We start from the raw sequence: 20,719 nt of genomic DNA, 5'->3' as shown, positions 1-20,719 counted from the left end.
TTTCATGTTATTTCCACTTAAAATCGCGTATTTTGTGTTATTGTTGTCACAAAATTTTCCCGTCTCTGTTCATGAGTTGTATACAACATTTCATATAGGTGTAAATGAAGTGTTAAACAACTGGAATGCCTGCTTCTACATTATACACAAAAACTTGCTGTGTTCAAAGTTGAAAGCCATGCAGTAAAATCAACAAGCACTCGGGCCACAAGTATTAAAACACATACAGAGTTTTCAGATTTTGGAGAGCAGACCTTTGATGGTTTGATGTCCTTCACTGGTGAAGACCCTGTCGTGACATCGACAGTGGCTCCGACACTTGGAACTTGGCTATCCAGGATGGGGCATTCCACGTCTAATCCACTTGCAGAGGGCACGTGCTCAGTCGTCAACACCGGTGATGTATTCTTCGACTGCAGATTCAGAAGTCCATGTACAGCATTCATGTCCTCAGCTGTAAAATCTGCATCTGCAAAATAAAATGAATTGGGCCTTCCTTTTTTTGTCTAATTAAATGTAACACTGGAAGTGATGTTTGGAGATCCAATGACATTGTAAGAATAATGAAAATTTCATAGAATACAACGTCCTTATTTACAGACTTTCAAATGCTTTTGACAGAGTATACAGAGGTACAATGCTGTCAAAACTTTCAAATGACGCTGTCAATGGAAAGCTTACGACATTACTACAGCTATATTTAACAAACCAGCAACATCACCTTCAAATCTTGTGCAACAATGGGATCATCATAGAACTGAAAAGGTCCAAAATAAAAATCATAAAATCTAGTGTGTCACAGGACTCATTTTGGGACAATTTTCTTTTATAAGATATGTAAGTGACCTTTGATGTACTGAAGATCACGAATCTTTCCTCACCGTGTATACGAACAGTACATCTCATCTTTGAGAGGCAAAAAATCCCGGTAATCTTCATAAGGAAGTGTAAATATTTATAGAGAATGCAGAATGCCATTTTGAAAGTGAAAATTTAATGGTTAACCTCTCAGAAACCAAAGTAAAGCACTTTCAGCTTGGAGGATCAAATGAACACCATGCAAGGTGGACAACACAAGCTCTATTTGCAATACATAATAAACTGATATGGAAACATCAAGTTGATAGTGTTGCAATATTCAAGATAATACAGAGGGGTCCAGAAAAATGTACACTGATGTCCAAAATTAAAGCAACAACTCGCTATTTCCCTGTGTTGTGTCTAATTCACGGCATATAATCACACAAAATGCCAACAGATGTCCATACAATCGTGTTCTGCACCGAAGATGGCATTCCGGTCAATGGACAACCACATCAACGATAACATTAGAGCACCTATCAAAAGGGATAGCATTCCCGGGTAGTCACAAATCCACAATTGTTGCGTATACATCACAGATGGTGCAGTATGGCACAAAGAAGACACCTACCAGACTCTCTGTAATGCAGGGTCATAAGGAGAATGAAAGCAGGACAGTTGCTAACAGATGTGGCCCGAAGGCTGAATGTGAACTGTTCCATTTCTCGGATGTGGTAACAATTTCTAGCGAATGAAACAATATCCTGAAGACAAGACCAAGTCCAACCACGTGCAATATCAAAAAGAGAGGACTGTTATTCGGCCATAAGGGCACGACGGAACACCTCATCATGAAACTATAAAGGTGAATCAGCAATGTTTAACTCCTGTCAGGTATTGTGAGGAGATTTTAGTACCGCATGTGCCACTGTTGTGGGGTGGGCCCAGACTTCGTATTTATGGACGATAACACTTGACTTTAGAACTACTGACGGCCTTGGGAGAGACAGCCCTGACAAAACTCTACCATCTGGTGAGCAAGATGTATGAGACAGGCGAAATATCCTCAGACTTCAAGAAGAATATAATAATTCCAATCCCAAAGAAAGCTGGTGTTGACAGATGTGAAAATTACCGAACTATCAGTTTAATACGTCACGGCTGCAAAATACTAACGCGAATTCTTACAGACGAATGGAAAAACTGGTAGAAGCTGACCTCGGGGAAGATCAGTTAGGATTCCGTAGAAATATCGGAACACGTGAGGCAATACTGACCCTACAACTTATCATAGAAGCTAGATTAAGGAAAGGCAAACCTACGTTTCTAGCATTTGTAGGCTTAGAGAAAGCTTTTGACAATGTTGACTGGAATATTCTCTTTCAAATTCTGAAGGTGGCAGGGGTAAAATAAAGGGAGCGAAAGGCTATTCACAATTTGTACAGAAAACAGATGGCAGTTATAAGAGTCGAGGGGCATGAAAGGGAAGCAGTGGTTGGGAAGGGAGTGAGACAGGGTTGTAGCCTCTCCCCGTTGTTATTCAATCTGTATATTGAGCAAGCAGTAAAGGAAACAAAAAAACATACGGAGTAGGTATTAAAATCCACAGAGAGGAAATAAAAACTTCGAGATTCGCTGGTAACATTGCAATTCTAACAGAGACAGCCAAGGACTTGGAAGAGCAGTTGAACGGAATGGACAGTGTCTTGAAAGGAGGATATAAGATGAACATCAACAAAAGCAAAACGAGGATAATGGAATGTAGTCGAATTAAATCAGGTGATGCTGAGGGAATTAGATTAGGAAATGAGACACTTAAAGTAGTAAAGGAGTTTTGCTATTTGGGGAGAAAAATAACTGATGATGGTCAAAGTAGAGAGGATATAAAATGTAGACTGGCAATGGCAAGGAAAGCGTTTCTGAAGAAGAGAAATTTGTTAACATCGAGTATAGATTTAAGTGTCACGAAGTCGTTTCTGAAAGTATTTGTATGGAGAGTAGCCATGTACGGAAGTGAAACATGGACGATAAATAGTTTAGACAAGAAGAGAATAGAAGATTTCGAAATGTGGTGCTACAGAAGAATGCTGAAGATTAGATGGGTAGATCACATAACTAATGAGGAGGTGTTGAATAGGATTGGGGAGAAGAGAAGTTTGTCGCACAACTTGACTAGAAGAAGGGACCAGTTGGTAGGACATGTTCTGAGGCATCAAGGGATTACCAATTTAGTATTGGAGGGCAGCGTGGAGGGTAAAAATCGTACAGGGAGACGAAGAGATGAATACACTAAGCAGATTCAGAAGGATGTAGGTTGCAGTAGGTACTGGGAGATGAAGAAGCTTGCACAGGATAGAGTAGCATGGAGAGCTGCATCAAACCACTCTCAGGACTGAAGACAACAACAACAACAACAACAACAAAAACAACAACAACACACTTTACCTCATAGAGCACGGGTGGTTGATATTTTCTTGGAAATGGCATAGTGTTGCCTGCTTGGTCTCCCAATTTGAATCCCATACAGCATGTCTGGGATCCGCTAGGGAGACCAACCATTGGCAATTTCAGCTCACGTGAGGTAAGTTCCGATAATGGAGTTCGACTTACACGAATATTTGTAATCTTACCTTCACTCTTAATGCTCTTGTTATGACAGTCACTATTGGCAGACTCGCCAGCCGGCTGCGTTGGGCGCTGTGGCTGCCGGAGCGCTTCCACGATCCGCGTTAGTGATGGCCCGCTGCCACCGGCCGCAGACAACCTCTTTTCTGCGGCCTCCTCGTAGTGGCGGTCTATCAGCTCCAAGTACTCGTCGATGCAGCGCTTCTCCGTCACCGTGACAGGGTGGCGCTTCAACTTGGGTGGTCGGCTCTTTGATTCGAGCTCTGCGGCCGCCACGCCCTCCCCTTCCTCGGCGGCCAGGTACTGCAGCAGTGCATCCGGGATGCCCGCCTCCTCCAGCTCCTCCGGGCTGAAGTCCAACTTTAACTTGTCGCGGTGGCGGTGATGGTGACGGTGATGGTGGTGGTGGTGCCTGCGGAAAGAAAATGGGGAAGCGATACGTAGACACCGTCGAGTCTGAAGGCTGCTGTCTCAAATTATTACAGAGACCAAAGAATTTTTCAAGAAAAGATGTCTTTCACTAAAAATAATTTGCAAATTATCAGTGTTATCATTTTGGAGTAAAAGTAAACCAGTCACGAAACACTAATGGCTTTGAATGTTTGACAAGCACATTAACGAGACTGAAATATTTGTCAGAGAGCCAGTAAAATTTCCAGGATTGCCTCTGCTAATCAGTTAGTTGTTACCTTTACTCCAAAACTATTTAAATTCCGCCAAAACTTCCAATAGCCAAATTATCTCCTCCTTGGTGGCCTTGTCCCATATTTTCTTGGGGGTCAGAATGTTAATTTGGATTTGTCAATGTCAGCGGTAGAGTATAGATGGGTGTCCTCCTGTTGCCACCTTCTCCCCACTTGTATGGCAATTGTGTACTCCATCTCTTTTGTGTCTAGTATTAGTACACACAGAAGTGTAAAAACACATTCAAAATGTTTGCAAATTGTGTAGCTGAGGCCATCCTGGTATTCAGCCAGTCAGATGTGGGAAACCACCACAAAACCTGGCCCTCGTCGTTAATATTATGGATGGATTCAATCTGGGGTCACTGGTGTTCTCCTCAATTCCAAAAGTGGTGTGCTAACACACACAGCTAACAGGGTGGTTGCATTACAAAATTATAAGCGTAACCATTTTCAAACATCCAGTTCCACCAATTCTGACCTACAGACCAGAATGCTACGCACAGGTGAACAATTTCATGCAACATCAACTCTGACACAGCCTATGATCTATGTCTATTCTTTGTTTTCGAGGAATATTATTTATTCTGTTGTTTGTTCGCTCTGTCACTCTAATGTCATTTTGTGTTACGGGTTATTCCTATAGTAAAAAAAAAGAGTTTTGCTAATACTCTGCAAAACAAAAGCATACCTCACGATCACACACACACACACACACACACACGATAACCGGACTGCTCTTTATTGTTGGGGAACACAGCAGCAGTTGTAGGCAATATGAGCTCCATTATCTAGCTGCGGAAATAAGTAATATGGCTTCCTCCGTATCACTGTCAGTATAATCCCAAGGAAATGACAAATGCTCAAATAAAGCCAGAGATAGCAGAAAAGGATTCTAATTTAAAATTAGTGACGTGAGAAAATTACTGGAACACACCATTAAACACGCGACAATAGAAGACTGGCAGAAATGTGCTGTTTGTCTCAAGCAACTACTACAAGAAGAGACTTCTCAAAGGATGGAATTCAATAATACGAACACATTCAGAACGTTGTAATAAATCTACATGAAGATAGTGAAGAGTGTTCCAGTGATGACAATGACGACGAAGGTAGTGAAGATGATGTCCACCCACTATAATTTCTGTTTGGTGGGTTAAATTTAAACTTTTTGTTCTTGTTGTTGTTGTTGTCTTCTGTCCTAAGGCTGGTTTGATGCAGCTCTCCATGCTAATCTATCCTGTGCAAGCTCCTTCATCTCCCAGTACCTACTTCAACCTACATCCATCTGAATCTGCTTAGTGTATTCATCTCTTCGTCTCCCTCTACGATTTTTACCCTCCACGCTGCCCACCAATGCTAAATTTGTGATCCCTTGATGCCTCAGGACATGTCCTACCAACCGATCCCTTCTTCTAGTCAAGTTGGGCCACAAACTTCTCTTCTCCCCAATCCTATTCAATACCTACTCATTAGTTGCGTGATCTACCCATCTAATCTTCAACATTCTTCTGTAGCACCAGATTTCGAAAGCTTCTATTCTCTTCTGGTCCAAACTATTTATTGTTTTTATATATTGTTTTTATATATATGTTTTTATATATAGTTTTTTTGTTTTTATATATAATTTTTCCCACGTGGAATGTTTCCTTCCATTATATTGAAACTATTTATTGTCCATGTTTCACTTCCGTACATGGCTACACTCCATACAAATACTTTCAAAAACAACTTCCTGACACTTAAATCTATACTTGATGTTAACAAATTTCTCTTCTTCAGAAATGCTTTCCCTCCCATTGCCAGTCTACATTTTATATCCTCTCTACTTTGACCATCATCAGTTATTTTGCTCCCCAAATAGCAAAACTCCTTTACTACTTTAAGTGTCTCATTTCCTAATATAATTCCCTCAGCATCACCTGACTTAGTTCGACTACATTCCATTATGCTCGTTTTACTTTTGTTGATGTTCATCTTATATCCTCCTTTCAAGACACTGTCCATTCCGTTCAACAGCTCTTCCAAGTCCATTGCTGTCTCTGACAAAATTACAATGTCATCGCCGAACCTCAAAGTTTTTATTTCTTCTCCCTGGATTTTAATACCTACGCCAAATTTTTCTTTTGTTTCCTTTACTTCTTGCTCAATATACAGATTGAATAACATCGGGGAGAGGCTACAACCTTGTCTCACTCCCTTCCCAACCACAGCTTCCCTTTCATGTCCCTCGACTCATAACTGCCATCTGCTTTCTGTACAAATTGTAAATAGCCTTTCCCTACCTGTATTTTACCCCTGCCACCTTTAGTATTTGAAAGAGAGTATTCCAGTCAACATTGTCAAAAGCTTTCTCTAAGTCTATAAATGCTAGAAATGTAGGTTTGCCTTTCCTTAATCTATTTTGTAATGTAAGTCGTAAGGTCAGTATTGCCTCACGTGTTCCAACATTTCTACGGAATTCAAACTGATCTTCCCCGAGGTCGGCTTCTACCAGTTTTTCCATTCGTCAGTATATAATTCGCGCTAGTATTTTGCAGCTGTGGCTTATTAAACTGATAGTTCGGTAATTTTCACATCTGTCATCACCTGCTTTCTTTGGGATTGGAATTATTATATTCTTCTTGAAGTCTGAGGGTATTTGGCCCGTCTCTTACATCTTGCTCACCAGACAGTAGAGTTTTGTCAGGACTGGCTCTCCCAAGGCCGTCAGTAGCTCTAATGGGATGTTGTCTACTCCCGGGGCCTTGTTTTGACTCGGGTCTTTCAGTGCTCTGTCGAACTCTTCATGCAGTATCGTATCTCCCATTTCATCTTCATCTACATCCTCTTCCATTTTCATAATATTGTCCTCAAGTTCATCGCCCTTGTATAGACACTCTATATACTCCTTCCACCTTTCTGATTTCCCCTCTTTGCTTAGAACTGGGTTTCCATCTGAGCTCTTGATTTTCGTACAAGTGGCTCTCTTTTCTCCAAAGGTCTCTTTAATTTTCCTGTAGGCTGTATCTATCTTACCCCTATTGAGATAAGCCTCTACATCCTTACATTTGTCCTCTAGCCATCCCTGCTTAGCCATTTTGCACTTTCTGTCAATCTCGTTATTGAGACGTTTGTATTCCTTTTTGCCTGCTTCATTTACTGCATTTTTATATTTTCTCCTTTCATCAATTAAATTCAATATTTCTTCTGTTACCCAAGGATTTCTACTAGCCCTTGTCTTTTTACCTACTTGATCCTCTGCTGCCTTCACTACTTCATCCCTCACAGCTACCCATTCGTCTTGTACTGTATTTCTTTCCCCCATTCCTGTCAACTGTTCCCTTATGCTGTCCCTGAAACTCTGTACAACCTCTGGTTTAGTCAGTTTATCCAGGTCCCATCTCCTTATATTCCCACCTTTTTGCAGTTTCTTCAGTTTCAATCTACAGTTCATAACCAATAGATTGTGGTCAGAGTCCACATCTGCCCCTGGAAATGTCTTACAATTTAAAACCTCTTTCCTGAATCTCTGTCTTACCATTATATAATCTAGCTGATACCTTTTAGTATCTCCAGGATTCTTCCATGTATACAACCTTCTTTTATGATTCTTGAACCAAGTGTTAGCTATGATTAAGTTATGCTCTGTGCAAAATTCTACCAGACAGCTTCCTCTTTCATTTCTTAGCCCCAATCCATATTCACCTACTATGTTTCCTTCTCTCCCTTTTCCTACTGTCGAATTCCAGCCACCCATGACTATTAAATTTTCGTCTCCCTTCACTACCTGAATAATTTCTTTTGTCTCATCATACGTTTCTTCAATTTCTTCGTCATCTGCAGAGCTAGTTGGCAAATAAACTTTTACTACTGTAGTAGGCATGGGCTTCGTGTCTATCTTGGCCACTATAATACGTTCACTGTGCTGTTTGTAGCAGCTTACCCAACTTCCTATTTTTTATTCATTATTAAACCTACTCCTGCATTACCCCTATTTGATTTTGTATTTATAACCCTGTATTCACCTGACCAGAAGTCTTGTTCCTCCTGCCACCGAACTTCGCTAATTCCCACTATATCTAAGTTTAACCTATCCATTTCCCTTTTCAAATTTTCTAACCTACCTGCCCGATTAAGGGATATGACATTCCACGCTCCGATCCGTAGAATGCCAGTTTTCTTTCTCCTGATAACTACGTCCTCCTAAGTAGTCCCCGCCTGGAGATCCGAATGGGGGGACTATTTTACCTCCGGAATATTTTACCCAAGAGGACGCCATCATCATTTAACCATACAGTAAAGCTGCATGCCCTCGAGAAAAATTACAGCTGTAGTTTCCCCTTGCTTTCAGCCGTTCGCAGTACCACAACAGCAAGGCCGTTTTTTGGTTAGTGTTACAAGGCCAGATCAGTCAATCATCCAGACTGTTGCCCCTGCAACTACTGAAAAGGCTGCTGCCCCTCTTCAGGAACCACACATTTGTCTGGCCTCTCAACAGATACCCCTCCGTTGTGGTTGCACCTACGGTACAACTATCTGTATCGTTGAGGCACACAAGCCTCCCCACCAACGGCAAGGTCCATGGTTCTCTTTCTTCTTATTAATATAATTATATAAGCATAATAATCTCCAGAGTCATGTATAAACATACTGCAATGTGCCAAACGAAGTTCATTAAGGCGTAATAAATTAATTCTAAAACATGACAATGCTGATTATTGTCAATACCTCGTTTGAGTGGCCATAGCTTGCGAGGAGGAAGAGGAGGAGGAGGAACCTGCAGAGTGGCAACAAAGCAATGTGAATGTGACCTCAAGCATCCTGGCCACGATGGAAAGAGAAAAAAAAAAAGAGTATAATTCCAAATCACTCATTTTCCAGTCATCCACTGTCTCGTGGCATCACTCTCCGCTTCAGGAGTCATTTAGCTCTTCTTTTTTTTTTTAAGCCCTACAGGCAATCATTGTGCAACCTGGATTTCTGGTAGCACTTTGGAACTCACAAGTTATTCCCTCAACTAAATTTATGTGATTTTTCACAACCACCCTCTGCAACATTCGACAGTCCCTGCCGGTCAGTATACAAGGTGTGGCTGATGCCTGTTTATCTGTGGTTCTCATTTCATATTCCGACTTCACAGTCACATCACTACTAGTCATCTGAGACACCTCTAAAACAGCTGTAATGTCCACGATGGAATTGTTACTCAGGTGACATCCAATGCCTAGTCCACCTTTGGAGTCACTGGGTTTTCTGAGCCACATGCTGTGCTATTACTGCTTTTCTACTAAGGAACAGAATACTCCTCCTGTTTTACCGGTAGATCCACTTCTCGTGACAGCTCGTGATCTACAGTGAAACTCTGCTTTTACATTTTTCAAGGGACTTCCCAAAAAAATTCTGGAAAATGTAAAATGTGGGAAATAATGTTTTAAGCTGTGAAAGTTACTAAGAGATGCAATACACTAAACAGATTCAGAAGGATGTAGGCTGCAGTACGTATTTGGAGATGAAGAAGCTTGCACAGGATAGAGTAGCATGGAGAGCTGCATCAAACCAGTCTCAGGACTGAAGACCACAACAACAACAACAACAACAACAACAACGTACATAACAGGTATCGGAAGACTTGTCAGAATTTTTTATTATCTAATAAAGGTTTATTATCTAATAAAAACCGCTGATGTAACAGGAATTGACGACTGTCTGGGAAGTGGAAACATATGACTTAATTCCAAACATCATAATTCATGTTTTCGGAAAGCTTCCAGCTGTCATTCATTATTTAAATAATGAAATACTGCACTAGTTACGTATTTTTTCACGCTTAATGACGCATTTTGAGAATTTTTAATTTCAAACATCATAATCGATGTTTTTGGAAAGCCTGCAGCTGTTATTCATTATTTAAATAATGAAATATTGTACAAGTTACGTATTTTTTTTATGCTTAATGACGCATTTCCAGAATTTTTAACTTCAAATGTCATAATCAATGTTTACGGGAAGCCGGCAGCAGTCATTCATTATTTACAAAATGAAATACCGCACTAGTTACATGTTTTTTCATTCTTAGCACGACGTGTTTGGAGACTTTTCTCGTTGTCAGGTGCAAATATGTAAATAAGTATTTGGAATGGTGTTTGAATGTGTGTTATTCTGCGTCTCTTGCACTGTACAAGTAAAGGTTATCAGGTACCATGCCTCATCAGTTATGTAGAAAACCACACACACACACACACACACACACACACACACACACACACACACCAATCACTCACATTGTTTATTTGTGTAACATAAAAAATTACATATGTAAATACTGCACTTGACAACAAGAATAAATTCTCAAAACACGTTTTTCTCAGCATGAATACAATACGTAACTGGCGCTGTGTTTACACTAAAAACATTTGAGCAACACAAAGTGAATGATGGTATTAACTAGTGCTCCACGTGGCCAAATGCCAAAACATGCTAAATACGGTTCGCAAAGGTGTCATGATGATCACAACAATCACGAAACTGCATTTGCGCAGTAGCAACAGTTTGGAAATGGTTGTGACTGGTAATGATATCTTCATTCGAACGAACCTAGTTACTCCCATCAGCCACCATGCCAAGTAGAGCTTGGCAGCGGCGGGAGATACGGCACAAATTGTTACAACTATTACTCTTTTAGCCGATCAAATCTGCTGAATAGAGTGCCCTGTATGTATTACACAGTTGTGTCTGGATACTTTCCATCAGCTACTGTACGAGTTCCGTCTAAGCATTCGTCAAGTGACGACGACGAAAAAAATAAGAGGTCAGGCAGACTTTACAACTAAAGACAAGACAACATATTTTTCTCGAACAGCAGTGACATGACCAGTTGACCACAAAGTGGTCGTGTACATAGTCCAGTACGGTTTGAAATTCTCAACAGATACACAGCATCATTGATACCTAAGACATATTGTCCCGATGAGTTATACTACGCAAACATTCCAGAACGGCTACAAAGCAAAAACAGTGCAGCAGTGAATACAGGATAAAGGGGCGTTTTAATCCAACCACGATAACCAGTACAGCAGAATCTTATCGTTCATAAATAAATATAATTACTTCTGCTCTCCCTGGCCTGCTTGTGTAGTGTAATGGACAGTGCAATAGCTTGCGTGTCAGGGAGGCTAGTTACACCTGGATAAAATCCACACAATGGATTAACGACTGAGCCCGTGTACCGACCGGACCGAGCCTGGTTTAAGTGCCGAGCTGGTCTCCAATTCTGCCTCGGAGGATACAAGACACAAAGCAGTTAAAATCCAGTAACACACAGGACAAAGCTTGCACGATTCACCTATGGCGCACACCACTTTCCTGCCTTAGGTTACCTCTACTCCAGTGGCTTCGAGAAAGACATCTGGCCACAAATTTCAATAACAAAGTCTGCCACATTCTCAAACAGCTGAAAGGTAACATACAGGATAAAGCTCTGGACAGAAAGAAGAAGGGAATGTACTGGTTGTTGTGCTCACAACATCTACTCTATTTTATGGAAGGAAGTCCTGAGGATTGCAGATGTGTGTGTTTTGTTAATCTACAACTTTTAACTTCTTATGTTCCACGAACTGTATGTAAGCATGAGCATTCACAGCAACGTTTGCAGAGCGTCACTTGGACTCCGTCTTAGCATCAAAAAAACATCTGCTACTGCAAGAGACAAGATTTATTTGGCTAAATGACATTGTATGTACAGGTTTCTCTCTCTCTCTCTCTCTCTCTCTCTCTCTCTCTCTCTCTCTCTCTCTCCATATTCCTGTTTCACAGAAATTTGTAAGTGCTCATCCTTACTACAGGCGAGTCCCTCTCATACAAGGGACTGAGAGACCTGCCATTCCTCCTCTTAATCTTCCCCAACCAACCCTCTCTCCTCCCCAAAAAAGGAACTATTAGGCCCAAAAGCTACATAATGTGTCACTTTTACTTCTATACACGTCTAGCACCAGTACAGCACATTTCATCTCTTGCAGGTTAAGTTCAGGCCAGCAATTCCATCTCATGATTTATTACCATTCTCTCACTTGAATTTTCCTTTGACACACTTAATTATCACTTACACTGTTCAGTCTTCTGTATGAATAATTTTTTTTTTTTTTTTTTTTTTTTTGCAACATCAGTGTACCAATTTCATCTCTTGTCTCTGGTTTGTCTATTTCTTTTTCTGTTTGAGGTACACAAGTGAACTGGGTTAGTGGTGACCAGCAAATCACCAACTCTTTAATTAAACATAAAAAATAAAAACACCTGGGCTTCCACGTACTACTTAACAATTGAGTTAATGAGCTATGTATTTGACATTACGTGTGTAAGAGAGAAAAAAATTGAAATCATGTTTAAAGCGTGTTTGCAAGTGCTATCATTATCAAATACTGGACGAGTGTAGTCTGGGTAATTTGTGCTCTGTTTTAAGCAAAAGCTAGTTTATAATGCCACACCTCCAGACTTGTGTGTCATACAATGATACAATTTTGCAGTTGTAGTCAGTGGTTTACGTGGAGCGTATCCACAAAATTAGCAGAGAATAAAATTCTTAACAAAGAAGTAATAAGTTAATGTCAAGCCTGAAACAGAAGTTTTAATGTGTGAACAATGAAAATGCAGTAAGAAATAAACTTTTTTTCCTTCAATCATTTTGTGGGGATTGTCAGTGAGAAAAAGTTTTATAAAGGTCTGAAATTATGTGTTAGGTTTGTTCAAAGTCACTAAGGGTGCTCATTCCCACATACTGGATGAATATACTCTGGGTAATTTGCGCATTATGAGCTATGCTGCCAAAGACGTGCCCAGTTTGCAGCTTTAATATGTGGCTTATTGTGTAAAACAAATGTAAAATTATACCTCTTAATGAGTTGGTTATGACAGCATTTTAAACTTTTGAATGTGGTAAATAAGAATATGAAGCACTGAAAATAAGAATTTAGTAATACAGATTAGCATATGCAAGTTTCTACATAACAGGTCGCACAAAAAACCAGTTAAAATTACTTGCAAATTTCCTGTGTCTGCAATCCATAGAAGGTTTAGGAATATTTTATAATAGATTAAATAAAGCCATTTTCATTTTTTCTTTACCAGAATCTATTCACAAATGTAATGGGGACAACATCTGACAGAACTTTAACAAGAAAAGTGTTCCACTAGGTACCTTCTGACTGCCAGGAAAATACAAAATTAAATACCAAAAGGATACCTACCTCTTATGTTTGCATTTCTTCGTCCTCGCACCTTCTTGTTGCGACTGAAGTTCGTGCTGACTGTCTTCGCAGCTTTCGTCTTCCTCCAAATTGCTCAGCCTCTTTGTCGGGCTGCAGTGTTCACTGTTTCGCCTCCGTTTGCGTTTCTTGCGGAGCTCTTCCTCATATAAGAGTGTCTCTGTTATATCTGAAAAGTCAGTTTGTTTTAATGACTGGAATTATTTTCACAGTAGTGGAAGCTGAAAAACGGTAGGGCAGGTTTGCATTACTCCTGTTGCATTACTCCTGTTGCATACAATTCTTTTATCTGATTATATGTAACCCAACGAGGCAGATAATAATGTAATAATGTAAACACGTATGACTTAGTTTAAGTTAGACATTTTAAGCCAACAAAATCCATGTTGATGCATGACAGTGGAACATCTTGGGTGGAAAGAGCAAAGACAACAACCCAACATGCAGCCAAGACATCCAACAGCCAACTGGGAGAGAAAAAACATTTACAGCATTACTAAGCTTTTCAGACAAAGTTCTCCATCAGAACTAACTGAAGAACAAACTTGTCTGAAAGCTTGTCAATATTTTAACCCAAATTTGTGTGCCAATCAACCACTCGACTCCTGTCTATAGGATGGTGTGTTACCATTACTCCTTCTATTATTTAAAATCTGCATTAATACAATGGTAAGATGATGAGTGAGCTGTGGAAGGCAAGGTGCAGAAAATACAATAAAAAAATACAAAACTCCCCATCTGTCCAATCACCACTGCAAAAAGTTACTTAAGACATGGGTGTGAACAATGAAGTAAGTTGACGATTTACTGCACCTTCATACTTCTCAAAAACCAATCTGTGAGAATCTAGAGTCTAGGGATTCTTCTGTTGTCGCTCGGTACAAAATATTTCTTTGTCAACAGTTTTGTTTTACGAGGTTATCGACCGGCAATAATCTGCAAACCAATTTAAAGATAAATACATAGTTTAGAAAATTCACAGCTTGTATCTCCACGGAAAAAAAGTGGATGGAGAAACTTCCAGTGAAACTGTGGTACTTTCTGAAGACTTATACTTCAATTTGCTGTTATTCATTTTCTCAATTTTTAATGTAGAACTTATTAAAATAAAAAGACTTATTAAAGCAGTGAGATAGTTGACCCGAGCATACGATAATACCACACATAAAATGCAACTGGCACTCTTGCGAAGGAGATAAAAGCCTGATGCTAGAACATGACTATTTCACAAACTTCAGTATTACTGTGGATTGAGGCACCAAAAAAAGTTTGTAGTTAATGTTTAAGATAAAATGAAACCCCTCTTTTATGCTTTTTAGAGGACTTTCCATTTTTCCAGATTCACAAAAATTTTTTAAAGGGTGGAAAACTGCTTGCATCCAACACCAAACCTTGAAATTTTCTACACATATGCTAAAAATGATTTTTTAAGAAAAATATGCAAAACGCAGGATAGCATTTGGCAACAGGTGGAGCTGACACATTAAATATGACTGTGAATCCAATCAGAGAAATGTGTCCTATAAACACCATTATAAAGTTAAATGTATATAGATACACAGCAGCACACTGAAATATAATTCTGTACAACATTATCAGCAACATTTAGTTAAATTTTAATTGCCCTGTGAGAAGCTATCCTAATGGACAGCTCAAAAATTGTGGCATGTTCCAGATAAAGCAATCAAGATGTGTGACAATTATGATCGTAATTTAACACTGTTGCTACTCGTTTCACTTGCGTCTGTTTAAGTTGTGCTATTAGTTCCCAATATAACCACCACTTTTGAAATCAAAGCATTTTCCTCTCCATTAACATTGTTACAGTAAGTGTAAACGATGGGAAATATATAATTGCATTAACACAAAAGCGGGCGAAAATTGCCTTCAGATTTTCTGCGCACGCAAAGGTACTGATAGAAGATTTCATAAATAGCAGAAAAATATTAACTAGGGGAAGCAAAAGCAGGGTTGTACTGCACTGCCAATTGTCAGGCCTTTCAATATGGACCACTAAATCAAATACAGAAGGGCAGGGAAGGTTAGTGACTGTACCCTTGCTAAAGGAACAATAATGACATTTGTCTGGAATATTTAGAGAAACAGCAGAAAACTTACATCTGGATGTCCAGATGATGACCCCATCCTTACTTGCCCTGTATCTGAGACAAGTGTCAATTACTGTACCATTTTACTCTGTAGGCTTCTAGATAACATTTTTGTCTCAGCAATGGTAATGAATTAAAAAATTCTAAAATATGCAAATGGTAGGTTAGTTCATGTGTAAACATTACCTCTAGGGAGATAGATGAATGCACATACAGCCACAGATATAGAGCAAGAGAAAAAAGACAAAGAGAAGTTTGTCATTGCAAACTTTTTTTACTGTCATTTGGAACAGTACACAATAGTAAATTACAATCTACACCCATTCCGTGACATCGGGGGTCTCCCCACAGAATCCAGTGGCACGACAATAGACGGTAGCCATTTCCCGCAAAACCAAGAGAGAAGAGAGACTACAATATGAGTCGAGCACCCATTCAGGACGGATGTTACCCGATTGGAACATTACTCTTACGTAAGAATGCCGTTCGGCGTGGAAGTAATGTGTGCCAATGCCTCGAGGAACTTACGAAAGTAAAGGAAATGCTGCTCGACCATGGTGAATGGTTGCTTAGTGGGTAAGTGCATTCAGGTGTGGTAGAGCTGTAACAGCCAAAATGCACCAATCCAAGCGGCCTGTCAGCACGGATACATGGATCGCCCAATGCTTGGAGGATGAGAGAAGATGGAAGCTGCGGGAATTACAGCACCATACTGGGATTGAGACGACGATATTCTACAAGATTTTAAGCAACTCATTACACGAGCATAAAGTTGCTGGGAAGTGAGTGCCTCACGCACCAAGCGAATAGGAAAAGTCGACATTACAAAACTTGTCGCGTGCATTTAGCGCATTACGAGGAGGGGGGAGACAATGCACTTCGGAGAACCGTCGCCGTAGATGAATTTTGGGCCAGGGCCTACAAGTCGGAACTGAAACGCCAGTCCGTGAAATGGCATCATTCAGGCTCACCACAGAGGCATAAATTTTGCCACAATCCCTCTCCTGTCGAGTTAACGGTCACCGTAGCCTGTGACATTGGAGGAATGAGTTTGTGCCATTTTATCCCACAAGGACAAACTTTTCATGCACTGCACTACTGCTCCACTTTCCTGTAACACCACCAATGACAGGCTATTTGGGAGGAATGACCCGAACGTCTACACGATTCATTAATCCTTCAGAAAAAGGCGAGAGCCTATACGGCAATGTGTGTGCGGAATCTGTTCGCACGATGGGGATGAGAAGTACTGGAGCATCCACTGTATTCCCCAGACTTCTCACGTTGCGATTATGACGTCACACCAAATCTGGAAGAGTCGTTGCACGGAAAATGCTTTCGAACACGTGAAGACATTGCCACAGCAGTGACACAACAGATCCGATGATTCGCTCCTGGAGAGGCCACACTGGTGGCAATGTGTGACGGATTTCTTGGGAGACTATTTCGAGGGATCCTACGATGTCACAAGTCCGTGTTCCTGCCCTGTACTACTGTGTACTGTTGCAACTGTGAGCAAAACACATTTCAAATTACAAAATTTGTTTTGTCTTTTTTACTGTGCTATATCTTTATGGCACTGTCAGTGTTCATCCATGTCCTTAAACGTAATGTTTACGTATGAATTAACCTTCCATTTGTATATTTCAGAATTTTTTTATTCATAACAATTTTCAAGACAAAAAAATAGTTAGAATGCCTTTTGCAACGTCCCTCTTATTTTCGGAAGTGGTAGTAGAGACACTTCGAATAAAACATTCCACGTAACATCTGTTCAATTTTCATTGGTTATAAAGAGAAGTTTTCATATTGAATGTTAGTACTCTAGTATCTATGGGTTCATTAATTACAATATTATGAAATGTATAGATAGCTGCTCACCACGTAGGATAGACACTGAGTCGCAGATAGGCACAACAAAAAGACTGTTATACACTGCTTCTTCTAAAATAGGACACACAGACACGGACACACAAACACACACTCTAAAGCCCAACTTGCATACACAAGGCCACTGTCTGTAGCCACCTCTAGAAAGAGTGTGGCTCTACAAACACTCACTCACTCACTCACTCTCTCTCTCTCTCTCTCTCTCTCTCTCTCTCTCTCTCTCTCTCTCTCTCTCGTGTGTGTGTGTGTGTGTGTGTGTGTGTGTGTGTGTGTGTGTGTGTGTGTGTGTGTGTGTGTGTGTTTCAGAAGATGACCTTTTGTGTGGGAACAGCACGCCTACTGCCACCTTGGGGCACCATTATCCTACCCAGTGTTCTCCACCCCTCAAAGCACCCAGACTTTGCTTTAGTTTACCTTCTCAACTTGCCACATCCCCCAAAATTCCCTACCAACATTCCAAATCCAGAGCTTAAACAATCCCAGAACACTGTTAGTTAATCTTATCACCAAAATCATCAGCCCCACATAAGTTTGGCCTATCCAAAAGCCTCAGTTTTAGCCCTGCACAAATATTTAACCACACTGAACCTGACAAAGACCTACTCTCCTTTTCCCTACCCCCGCAATGAAACATTTGCCACCAATTTCTCCAACCAAAGCCAAAGTAATTCCAACATTGAACCCTGCCTCTCCACTTCGTACCACCATCCAACCGTGATCCTGTCCTACTACACCTAACCACCTGCAGGTCATCTTCTGGGAATTCTTTACCTCCAACTTGGCCTCATTACCCTTCCCCAGGTCCCCTCCTATGAATACCAACATTTGAACACCAACTATTCTTCAGAGGAAAGGGCAGCAATATCCAGTCACAAAACAGTTCCTGACCTAAAATAATGATGGAAGCTAAGACTTAAATGTCTCAAGCAAAATTTAATAATATCAGATCCTGACCTGATCATCCTCCCTGCGGGCAAAGACTCTACCACTGTCTCAGCGACTACCCGGCAGAAGGTATCTGCCAGTTGTCCGACTCTTCCATCTACAACTCTGCCAGAGTGGTCCCATCCCAGTAGTCCAACATAACCTCCAATTCCTGCTTAAAGCTTTAGGTCCTTTCCAGAAACTCCACCCTGAATTCACTTCCATTCTCACCCATATCACACCCCGCACATCCACTATCTCATCCACCTTACTACCTTTATCCTAACCCACAATGACTTCTCCTTTGAAGAGAAAGTATATAGGCAAATCCGTGGCACAACCATGGGCACCAGCATGGCACCCTCCTATGCCAACACTTTTATGGGCCATCTAGAGGAGAGCTTCCTAGCCTCCCAAAACACCAAATCCTTAATCTGGTTCAGGTTCACTGCTGATGTCTTCATAATCTGGGCTCAGGGCCAAGACACCATATCTCTGTTCCTTCACAACCTCAACACCTTCTCTCCCATCCACTTAATGTGGTCCTCCTCAACCCAGCACACCGCCTTCCTAGATGTTGGCCGCCTCCTCTCTCTGATGGCTCCAACCACACTTCACATTAAACCCGCCATCCACAAACAGTACCTGCATTTTGACAGCTGGTCATGCCTTTCACGCCAAAAAATCCCTCCCAAACGGCCTGGCCACCCAGGGGCAGCATATCTGCAGTGACAAAAACACTCTTTCTCAGCATGCTGAGGGTCTCACCGAGGCCTTCACAGACAAGCACTATCCGCCAGACCGAGTCCGCAAACAGATCTCCCGTGCCATTTCTTCCACACCTCCAATGCACCCAGCATCAAGAACCAGCCACAAAGGTGTGTCCCTTTCATCACCTAATACCACCCAGGCTGGAACAACTGAGCCACATCCTTTGCCAGGACTTTTACCTATCATCATGCCCTGAAATGAGGGACAACCTCCCCAAGATACTTCCCACCCCTCCCAAAGTGGTGTCACACTGTCCACACACTGTCCACCCAACCTCCACAACACCCTAGTCCATTCCTATGCCACTCCCAATCCCAACTCCTTGCCACAGGGATCATATCCCTGTGAAAGTTCCAGGTGCAAGACATGCCCAATCCACCCACCCAGCACTTTCTAGTCCAGTCCTGTCACAGGCTAGTCTAACAAATGTTCAAATGGCTCTGAGCACTATGGGACTTAACAGCTATGGTCATCAGTCCCCTAGAACTTAGAACTACTTAACCTAACTAACCTAAGGACAACACACAACACCCAGTCATCACGAGGCAGAGAAAATCCCTGACCCCGCCGGGAATCGAACCCGGGACCCCATGCTCGGGAAGCGAGAACGCTACCACGAGACCCCGAGCTGCGGACTGCTAGTTTAACATATCACAGGACGGGCCACCTGTGAAAGCAGTCGGGCTGTATACCAACTCTGTTGCAACCATCACACAGCTTTTTTTATATAGGTATGACTATAAACCAGCTGTCCACAACAATTAACAGCTGCCACTAAACTGTGACAAAGGGCAAAGGAGACTTCCCTGTAGCACAACATGCACCTGAACACAACATGATTGATTTCAATGGCTGCTTCACAACCCGGGCCATATGGTAACTCCCCTCCACTACCAGCTTTTCTGAATTGTGCAGATGGGAGTTATCCATGCAACACGCTCCCAAAATGATCTGGGACTCAACCTATGGTAACATACTGTCCCTACACTCTGCACCAAACAGTTTCCACCCACTGTCCTATTATCTCCTCCTTTTTCACATTCCCCCGTCCTCTTTGTATGCCCCCCTCTGCCACAGTATCTGCCAGTCCATTTTGCTTCCCTGCTCCTCTCCTTTTTGCTACCTTTTTGCCCCCCCCTCCCTCCCTCCTATCCTACCTCCCAGCACTGCACTTAGCAGTAGCAGTTGTTAGTCCCTACGTGCCCCACAAGATAGCTCTTCTCCCCATCCTTGCTCTCCTTATCCTGCTATCCCTCCCCCTTTCATGCCCCACTCCAGATTTCTATTCACATGACAGTTGCATTCCAGTTAGAGCCTTCTGGTGGTAGCAGTTGTTTGCATGTAAGGTGTGTGTGTGTGTGTGTGTGTGTGTGTGTGTGTGTGTGTGTGTGTGTGTGTGTGTGTGTGTTTCTTTCCCCGAAGAAGGCTTTGGCTGAAACCTATAAAGGATTTGGCTGAAACCTATAATGCATAACAGTCTTTTCATGGTACCTGTCTGCAACTCAAAGGGTTTTCTTTGCAATGAGTAGCAATCTATCCATTTCCTAATAGCACAAATGAAATATGAACTGTTTGCTAATGGGTCTAAACGACACCTCCCATGCACTGAACAAATATGATTAGGAATTTAATAAAGGAGGAATTTAATAAAGAAAAATCATTAATTTTACTAGTACCA

At 41.3% G+C, this 20,719-nt stretch overlaps 1 protein-coding gene across 7 annotated transcripts in view; it reads right to left on the bottom strand.

Annotated features, from left to right (window-relative positions):
- LOC126428302 (lysine-specific demethylase 4C-like) overlaps window positions 1–20,719 on the bottom strand; it is a 383,324-nt gene that overhangs the window by 310,378 nt on the left and 52,227 nt on the right. For all 7 annotated transcript variants that reach the window (XM_050090225.1, XM_050090224.1, XM_050090228.1 and 4 more), the window contains exons 10-12: window positions 13,331–13,517; window positions 3,432–3,838; window positions 255–469 (exon numbers count right to left, since the gene is read on the bottom strand). In XM_050090225.1, the coding sequence (XP_049946182.1) occupies window positions 255–469; window positions 3,432–3,838; window positions 13,331–13,517 (809 nt within the window). The remainder of the gene's footprint in view (window positions 1–254; window positions 470–3,431; window positions 3,839–13,330; window positions 13,518–20,719) is intronic.

The sequence above is a fragment of the Schistocerca serialis genome, chromosome 12 (genome assembly GCF_023864345.2).
Source record: "Schistocerca serialis cubense isolate TAMUIC-IGC-003099 chromosome 12, iqSchSeri2.2, whole genome shotgun sequence".
NCBI lineage: Eukaryota > Metazoa > Arthropoda > Insecta > Orthoptera > Acrididae > Schistocerca > Schistocerca serialis.
Note: the sequence above shows the minus strand (reverse complement) of the source record. Positions and strands in the feature narration are given on the sequence as shown.